The sequence below is a fragment of the Lynx canadensis genome, chromosome B2 (genome assembly GCF_007474595.2).
Source record: "Lynx canadensis isolate LIC74 chromosome B2, mLynCan4.pri.v2, whole genome shotgun sequence".
NCBI classification, from domain to species: domain Eukaryota; kingdom Metazoa; phylum Chordata; class Mammalia; order Carnivora; family Felidae; genus Lynx; species Lynx canadensis.
The window spans coordinates 31113274-31122156 of record NC_044307.1 but is presented as its reverse complement, the minus strand read 5'-3'; the positions used below and the strand labels follow the sequence as shown (position 1 = coordinate 31122156).

Below are 8883 nucleotides of genomic sequence, written 5' to 3'. Positions count from 1 at the left end.
TGGCCAAACTAAGCTGGGAAACCATGTGACAGGCAAGAAATGCAACTGGCCCTAGGCCCAGTATTTGGAGGGGGTAGGGCACACACCCCGGGCACCTGGGTCTCTGAGAGAATCTGAGGAAATCCTGGCTTGGAGTTACATATTGTCCTTCCCTGTTAACCCCTCTCACCCAGAGCCCTGGGCAGCCCCCCTACTGCATGTATCTACGTACATGTATATATAGAGATGGTCCAGTAGGCATGGGCAGAGTAGAGACCAATGTGGCTCAGCACGAGGGGGCACAAGACACTTCTCTCATACCACAACCCCCACAAAACCTGAATGACACCAGGCCTTTGCTTTGTGTAGGCCTTAACAGAAATTCTGTGGTTTAGGAGATCGGGCATACCTTCACCATCCTACAGGGAGAACCGACCTTAATGTACTTATTTCTCTGAACAATGAGGCAAAGCTCAGGCCCAAATTTGGCTTGAACTCTACCCCCAAACAAGGCGCCCAAATATACATCACATTAAACAAAAGACATCCAAGAAATAGCACAGGCAGAGAAGTACTTTATTTGCAGTGTTAACCCAACATGTAAGAAAAGAGAACTCTGCCCTCCCTTATCAGGCTCCCCAGAAATTCCATTTTCCTATCCCAAGAGAGTAACAGCAATACTTTGCTGCATAAAAGGCAACAGCCATGGCCTTGGCATGGTTTCTGGCTCCACTTCCACAGAAGGGCAGAGAACCATTGCCCAAACCCCACCACTGGGTCAGAGCCCAGGTAAATAGCAGCAGTCACATCTGACCCTTTGTGCAGATGCAAACTCAACACCCATCCTGGCTCCCAAGGTGACCCTGTCTCAGGCACCACTGGACAGTACTCCTGGATCCCTCTCATCCCACTCCAGGGAGGTATGCAATGATGAGCAGAATCCTCACGTCTCTGGCAGGCGGAGGAGAGTTCCAGAAGTGGTGGAGACACTGTAAAAGAAAAGACAGGGCTGGAACCAGATACTCAGGCCAACAGTCTGGGGAAAACTCAGAACTTGGTCTGGGCTGGTCCCAGAAGGGAATCCGACCTTGGGCCATTGCTCTGTCATCTACCGGAAGCTGGGGGTAGACTCACCAGTCCACCAGCTGGGCCCCAATGAGATCATGCACGTGGTAGGTGAGGCCAAGTCGTACCGCTGCAGGCGCCCGCCGGCCCAAGAGCTCTGATAGGAGTAGCTCTCTGTACTTGGCCTTCCGGACCATGCCGAGGACAGCCTGGCGCCCTGGAGAAGTGGCAGAGGAGAGGGGAAAGGTGAGTAAGGCTTGGGCCCTGAGGAGCCACTGAAAGCTGTTCTTGAGGGACTGAGGGCTTGAGCTGCGAATGGAATACCTTTAACAAAATATTTGATGAATCTCCCAGCTCCAGGCACAGCTAGCCACCAACTCCCAGCATCTCGGACAGTGAGGACTCCAGCATTCACCAGCTGCCTAAGAAGGGTGGGAAGCCAGGAGGAGGCCTCAGCTATGAAAACCATCTCCCTGCCCACTGATGTTTGGACACTAAGTCTCCACAAAAACGTGGGCAACCTGCAAGGGGACTAGATAACAGAAGCCCACTCTGGAGTGCTCCTCTGCCCACACCCTGCCGTTCAGTGCCCCATGCCCTTGCCTCCACTCCCCTTACCTGGATTGCCCCCCCCCGCCCGACTTTCTTCTTCTGTATTACTTGTTCACTAAAGCAGCTTCTCCTCGCAGAAGCCCTCCTTGACCACATGCCCTGACACACTCTCAGTCCAACCCCCGGGGAGAAATGAGGGCCTTTCTTCTGTACTCCTGCCCCTGCCTACACATGCCTCAACACGGCTCCATCTTACTAAAAGGTTTATAAAATGCTTTCACATGTACCATGGGTTGCAAAACAGGGAGCCTGAGCCAGATAAGGCCCCCTGAAATGGTATTTTTACTTTACCCTTGCCCGGTCGTTTTTTAATGTGAAAGCTTTAGGGGCATCTAAGCTCCTACCATTTCTTCATTCTCTTAGTTTCAGCAAGATCCACAATAGGCATTTATGGTGCCTGCCAGGCCTCTAAATTCATTGGATTAGCCACCCAGATCGCCTGAATTTTAGTTCAAGGCCCCAGGTAGGATAGGCCTCCTCTCTTGGGGGAGTACAAATTTAGGGCATTATACTAAAAATAAGAGTCCTTTTTTTGGTAGGTGCACCAGAAGGAAAAGGATGGGATCAGAGGGAGGCAGAGAAACGTCAGATGCCTGATTCTGTTGATGCCCCAAGTCTCACGTGATCTCTGGGTCCCTGAAGCCGAAGGTCTGTGTCATTTGGTCCTGCTGGAAGCTAAGATCCCCACAGGCTGGAAGCACTGAAGCCAGAAACTTCTGCACTGCCCCAGCATATGGTCGGCCATCACAGGCCTTGAGGACCTGGAACCAGAGATGGGAGATGTGGTGTGGCTCCACCCTCGGCCACGGACCTCCACCTCCAGGACATTACTCTTCCTGTTTTCTCTTTCGCTCATCTTTCTACTTCTCATACTTTTCCTCCTTTTCCTCTCCTTCATATTACCAGAACCCTGTGCCCTCTCTGTGAGATGTGGAGTAGAATTGTCTCTTTTTCTTTTTATTTCCACTCTCCAATTTCCCTGCCTACCCCCCACACCCATCTCTCTCTCTCTCTCTCTCTCTCTCACACACACACACACAAACACACACACACACACACACACAAAACAGTTACACGCACTCTGGTCCTGTAGTCCTCAGTGAAGATAATTCCATGAGCGTCCAAGTCAAAGCCTAGCTGGATGATTCTGATCTCCCCCTGCTCTTGAAGCTCCTTCTGTCTCCAGAGAGATAGGAGTAAAAAGAAGGGTATCAGGGTAAGATACTCTGCTATACTCTGGGCACTTTTGGGTGGGGAGATTTTATTGCCAATACTGGGGAGTTTTTCTCTAAGCAAAGGACAAAGTGTGGGGAGAGAATCAGGTAGATTATTAAATAGTCTTTTCAAATCAGTTACCCACCTTCCCATCCACCCACCTCATCCATTGCCTATCAAACAATCAATACATATTTTCTAAGACCAATCATATGCCAGACACTAAAATAAAATAGTGATTAAGACATAGGCCCTGTCTTCAAGGAATTAACAGTCTAAATGTGGGGTGAGGGAAGGTGGGAAAGTAGGGAAAATATTTGAAGAGATAATAGCAAACCCATAATCGCATAAGTATATTAATCTACCTTTCATAAACTCATAAACAGACAAAATAATCAGTACAGAAATAACTTTCATTAATACCTTCAGTTACTAAGAAATTGATAATTAAAGAAAACATATTCTCTTCAAATATACATAGAATATTTAGCAAAACTGACCACATAGCACAAGGCAAGTCTCCATAAAATTCAAATGACTGAAATCATATTGTGTATGTTCTCTGGCCACAATACCATTTGTGTCAGAAATCAGTAACAACGAGGTAATATGAAAATGCTTCAAATTAAGACATACATTTATAATTAACTCTTGGTCAAAGAAAAAAATCACAAAAGAAGTTAAAACATATTTTAAGCTGAATAATAACTAAAATATGTGCCCAAACTATATACATCTGCATGTACTTAAGATAAACTACAACCTGACAAGCATATACTAGAAAGGAGGAGATGATGAAACTAATGGGGGAAAAAAAGTAAAATAAACCAACAGTAGAGGGGACACATTCATAAAATAGAATGCATATGAGAGAGCAACAAAGCTAAACATTAATTCATTGAAAGATTATTAAAACTGGTAAGCCACGGGTGAGACTGATCAAGAAAATGGGGGAAGGAACTAGAAAAAGCACAGATAGTCAATAAAAAGAATGAGAAAAGGGTAATCACTACACATCCAATAGTCAATAAAATGAACTTTACACCAATAAATTTGAAAATTCAGATCATAAATTAAATTCCTATAAACATAAAACTTTTTTTCCCTAGAACAGAAAAAAACAGGACATATTTATAAAATAGAAATCTATGAAATTAACTGTAGCTATGTGAAACTGAGAAGAATCTCAAAAGTATTCATCTAATAAGATATAAATACATACATACAATAGGATTTTGTTTAGATCAAGATCCAAAATGAATAAAACTGAGCTATGTTGTTTACAGGTAAACACATAGGTGGTAAATAGAAAATCCAAGGAACAATTATCACATCAGTCAGGATCACAGTTACCTCCCAGGGACAAAAGTTGACTGGAGAGTGATGTATGTGGATATTGGCTGTGTTCTGTAGTCTGCCCTGGGTGGTGGTTAAATGGGTATCTGCTTTATAAACATTCTGTAAAGCGTGTGTGTGTGTTTATATTTTCCTTTGTGCAACTTTTAAAGCTTTTTTAAAATTTAGGCTATCATCAGTAAATTAAAAAGAACAAATACTCTATAAGGAGTGGTTCCATCTAACTCACTTCCTCATGAAACTGGAGCTAGTCTCCATCTTCCTTTTCTTTCCTCTTTTCCTCCTGACAGGTTGCCATTAATCTTCCGCCTGCTAAATCCAATGGACAGACTTTGGATATTATTTTACTTGATCTCTTTACCAACCTTTGCCTTAAACCACAGGTTCTAACACTGCCAACTACTCCACCTCCTTGAAAAATCTATTTGCTTTCTCAATAGGCCTATTCCGGGGTTCCTCCTACCTCTAGCAATTCCTTCTCAGCCTCTCCCACCGACTCCTCTTCCTCTGCTTTCCCCTTACATCACTAAGAATCACATGGGACAGTAATTCAAAAATGTAGGTTCCCAGGTCCTACCTCAAGAGATTTTAATCGGTTAGCCTTAGGTGAGTCCCAAGAACTTGTATTTTTGAATAAGCAGCCCAGTTAAATTTTTTTTTTTTTTAATAGTAGGTGATTCTGATACAGGTAAAACTCAGGACATACTTTGAGAAACACTGCCTTAAATGTGGGTATCTCTCAGCTTTATAGATTTGGCCCTTTCACTCTACACTTGAGGTCCTTAACCTTGGACTCCAGAGGATCTGTGAAACAACCCCCCTGCCCCGACAAAAACCGCACATACACCTTGTATGTATGGGGCATATATGCATTTTTCTAGAGAGAAAGAGCCATAGCTTTCATTATCTCTTAAAGTTTATAAAAAGGTTAAAAGTTACCCCTCTACTCACTCTTCCTACCCAATCTCACCCACATCCACAGACTGAACCACTGCTCACATCTCAATGACTTCAATTCTACAGCACTGGCCCAGAATTCCCTCCAGTCCCTCATATCCAACACACTTGCCTTTGGATGTTCCCCATGCACCTCCAACTCCTACAAAATCAAACATGTCATCTGCCCCAACAACTCAGCGTCCTCCTACTCTGTTCACTCACCACTCATGTCTGTCATCGAGAAAACCTGAGTTATCCCTGACTCCCCTTCCCACTGTCCACATCCCTCACCTCCACCCATCCTCGCCCTCCCTACACTTCCCTAATTTAGAACTTCACCAGTTCTCTGTCGCATTGTCTTCCGAGCCCATCTCCCTGCCTCATCTCACTTCCCCCAATCCACACAACACCCGTTCCTTCTGCTGGTTAACATTCTCTCCTAGCTCCTCGCCTTCGGTGTAAGGCAGAAACAACACTGATGCACAAGGTCTGCCGCAATCTGACGTCTGCCTGCATTCCCAGCGCTGTAAAGCTCCAACTATGCCCAGTGACTCAGTTTCCCCAAGAGATTAGTTCTTCCACTTCCACGATGTGGCATGCTCTCTACTGCCGGCGGGTCTTTTAACAGGGTCTGTGACATTTTCCTAGGTCCCGTAGTGCCCGGCCTGGAGAGACCTGACGCCTGCAGAACCGCAGAGCGGCTGGCTGACCGCCCGGGTGTCTGAGTGTTGGGGGCCCTCGGGAGCGTGCTCGAGGCAGGGAAGCGACTTCCGTCCGTCGCTCCGACGCCCCTCACCAGCTGCCGGTCGGCCGCCGTCCGGTCGGGCACGAGGCTGTACACCTGGCTCCTCAGCGCGATGGGCGGCAGCGCGTCCTCGAACAGGCCGCGCGGGAACAGCTGCACCAGCTCGGCGACGGCCGCGCGCGCGGACCCTAGGCGGAGAGAGCCGGTCACCGAGACGGGAAGGGGGGCGGGGGGCGCGGCGCTCCCGTCCAGCGAGCCGGCGGGCGAGGCGGCTCCCAGCAGCGCCCTTCCGCCTCGGCACAGGGTTGCCACGCCTACCTGACTCGCCCCTGAGGGGGTCCGCCTCAGCCTGCCCCTGTTCCCGCCGCCTTTTCAGCCCAAAGGAGTCCGGGACCAGGCGATGTCTCTTCCGGCTCATATCCCGGGGTCTCAGGTTGCCAGGGAAGAGATCGGTGTTGAGGGAAGAGGACGCGAAGACGGCGTCTTCCGGCGCAGAGCAGTGACGTCGGGCTCCCTGGAGACCGGCCGGCCGGGTGGAAGGACTACGTGGGACGAGGAAGGTGTCAACTCGCCGTCTCGGCCCAGCCAGGAGGAGGGCCGCCGCACGCCTGCTCGGATTGCCTCCTCCGCTGGCACTCCGGGACGGGAACGCGTGGGCGGCGCGGCTGGCTGCGGGCGGCCGGGTCGTGGTCCGCCTCCCCGGGTAAAGCGCACCCCCTGCCCGCCCCCGAGGGGTCTGCCCGTCCCTGTCGCCGAATGATTGCGTCTAGGAGTGCGGAAACCACCCTTGCATACCTCCCCGACTTCTGGACACACCTGCCGTGACGTCTTAGCTCCACAGAGGTAGAGGTCCAGGTTGGCGGGCTCTGAGGTAACCAGATCCTCGATCTGAAGCCCAGGCAGCCTTCCTCAGCTGAGTTTGGAGCATCTGGAGGTGGGGGTGTAAGTCAAGGGAAAAGGTGGGATGTGCACCTAGCCTTGGTTCTGTTTCAGGACCAGAGCCTGGCCATCCGGAGGCCAACTTAGTCCTGAACCAGAGTCCCCCTTTTCCGGGCCTCCTTTGTAAAAGGGTAACTTCCCAACCCCCCCAGTTCTCAGGACCTCATGGATCGCAGAGGGACCAAGAGAAGAGGGGAAAACATAGAGGTAGCTGAGCCTCGGAACAAACTCCCCGGCCCAGCACCCTCAATGCCCACAGACCCCGCCCTGTACTCTGGGCCCTTCCCTTTCTACCGGCGCCCTTCCGAACTGGGCTGCTTCTCCCTGGATGCACAACGCCAGTACCATGGAGATGCTCAAGCCTTGCGCTACTACAGCCCACCCCCTACCAATGGTCAAGGCCCCAACTTTGACCTCAGAGACGGATACCCTGATCGATACCAGCCCAGGGACGAGGAGATCCGAGAGGGGCTGGATCACCTGCTACGTTGGCTCCTGGATCACCGAGGCCAGCTGGAGGGGTGAGCAAAGCATAGCACACAAGTAGATCTAGAGACCTGCACCTACACTCTAATATTAGGAGAGTGAAAACTGGAGTTCAGTCTTTGGAAAGAATTTAGGATATTCTTTGGGGAAGTCATCTGAGTTAATCCTTGTGTCAGACCTTCAGCTTCTAACTCCTCCCTCTCAGGGGTCCAGGCTGGCTGGCAGGGGCCATAGTGACATGGCGAGGGCACCTGACAAAATTGCTGACGACACCGTATGAGCGGCAGGAGGGCTGGCAGCTGGCGGCCTCCCGCTTCCAGGGGACACTGTACCTGAGTGAGGTAGAGACGCCGGCAGCTCGGGCCCAGAGGCTTGCCCGGCCACCCCTCCTCCGAGAGCTTATGTACATGGGGTACAAGTTTGAGCAATACATGTGCGCAGGTGAGAGTTGCCCCTGCTCTGTAGCCCCCTCCCCCTTCCCCAGAGACTGAAAGCCCCCACCCCTGTTGCTGCTTTTCTCTTTGTGCAGACAAACCTGGAAGCTCCCCGGACCCCTCTGGGGAGGTTAACACCAATGTGGCCTTCTGCTCTGTGCTACGCAGCCGCCTGGGAAACCACCCTCTGCTCTTCTCAGGGGAGGTAGACTGTATAGACCCTCAGGCCCCATCCACACAGCCCCCCACCTGCTATGTGGAACTCAAGACCTCCAAAGAGATGCACAGCCCTGGCCAATGGAGGAGCTTCTACAGGTTCAGGATGGGGGTGGGCAGGGTGAGAACCTAGAACAGACAGCTGGAAATTAGACTTGGGGGAAGAGGCTGGACGGTGGAGGAAGGGTCCTACTGACCCCTTGCCTTTCCTGACAGACACAAGCTTCTGAAATGGTGGGCTCAGTCATTCCTTCTGGGCATCCCAAATGTCGTTGCTGGCTTCCGTAACCCAGAGGGTTTCATCTGTTCCCTCAAGACCTTTCCTACTATGGAGATGTTCGAGTATGTCAGGGTAAGGCAGTGGTGTTATAGCTCCCACCTATACTCCCACACCAAGACCACAGGTCCAGTGTCCCGGGTCACAGTCCACCTTGCCCCTTCTCTGGCCTCACCTTCACTGCCTGTGTTCTGCCTCCTCCTCGGCCCTCTGCAGAATGACCGTGATGGCTGGAATCCCTCCGTGTGCATGAACTTCTGTGCCGCCTTCCTTAGCTTTGCCCAGAACACAGTTGTCCAGGACGACCCCAGGTGAGGCATTCATCTGTCCCTGCCCTCCGGGTCCTAGAAGTTTGCCTCCAGTCCTCAACTTGCGACTCCATGTGCCCCCTAGGCTCGTCTATCTCTTCTCCTGGGAGCCTGGCAGCCCAGTCACAGTGTCGAAACATCAAGATGCACCCTATGCCTTCCTGCCCACGTGGTATGTGGAAGCCGTGACACAAGACCTCCCATCACCCCCCAAGACGCCTTCCCCCAAGAACTGAGACTTCAGAGGGGCTGGTCCTGTCTCCGTGTGCACAGATAAAAGCCTATTTCTAGGTGGTTCTTCCTGCTGTGTTT

General features: G+C 50.6%; 2 protein-coding genes across 5 annotated transcripts; one reads left to right on the top strand and one right to left on the bottom strand.

Annotated features, from left to right (window-relative positions):
• Positions 1-534: 534 nt before the first annotated feature.
• STK19 (serine/threonine kinase 19) lies at positions 535-6429 on the bottom strand. Of its 2 annotated transcripts, XM_030317058.2 has the most exons (7): positions 6230-6429; positions 5963-6099; positions 2737-2832; positions 2278-2417; positions 1369-1466; positions 1114-1261; positions 535-968 (listed from the first exon to the last, which is right to left on the bottom strand). In XM_030317058.2, exons 1-7 carry the CDS (start codon positions 6327-6329, stop codon positions 923-925), a joined length of 765 nt encoding a protein of 254 aa, XP_030172918.2. In that variant the 5' UTR covers positions 6330-6429; the 3' UTR covers positions 535-922. The 2 variants fall into 2 exon arrangements, with proteins under 2 accessions (XP_030172918.2, XP_035920303.1); XM_036064410.1 differs by lacking the exon at positions 2737-2832 and having other exon boundaries at positions 6230-6409.
• Positions 6430-6579: 150 nt separating this feature from the next.
• On the top strand, positions 6580-8868 carry DXO (decapping exoribonuclease). Of its 3 annotated transcripts, none has more exons than XM_030315137.2 (7): positions 6580-6754; positions 7003-7371; positions 7542-7777; positions 7866-8085; positions 8203-8338; positions 8480-8574; positions 8657-8868. In XM_030315137.2, exons 2-7 carry the CDS (start codon positions 7016-7018, stop codon positions 8805-8807), a joined length of 1194 nt encoding a protein of 397 aa, XP_030170997.1. In that variant the 5' UTR covers positions 6580-6754; positions 7003-7015; the 3' UTR covers positions 8808-8868. The 3 variants fall into 3 exon arrangements, with proteins under 3 accessions (XP_030170997.1, XP_030170996.1, XP_030170995.1); XM_030315136.2 differs by having other exon boundaries at positions 6580-6782; XM_030315135.2 differs by having other exon boundaries at positions 6581-6853.
• The last annotated feature ends 15 nt before the right edge of the window (positions 8869-8883 follow it).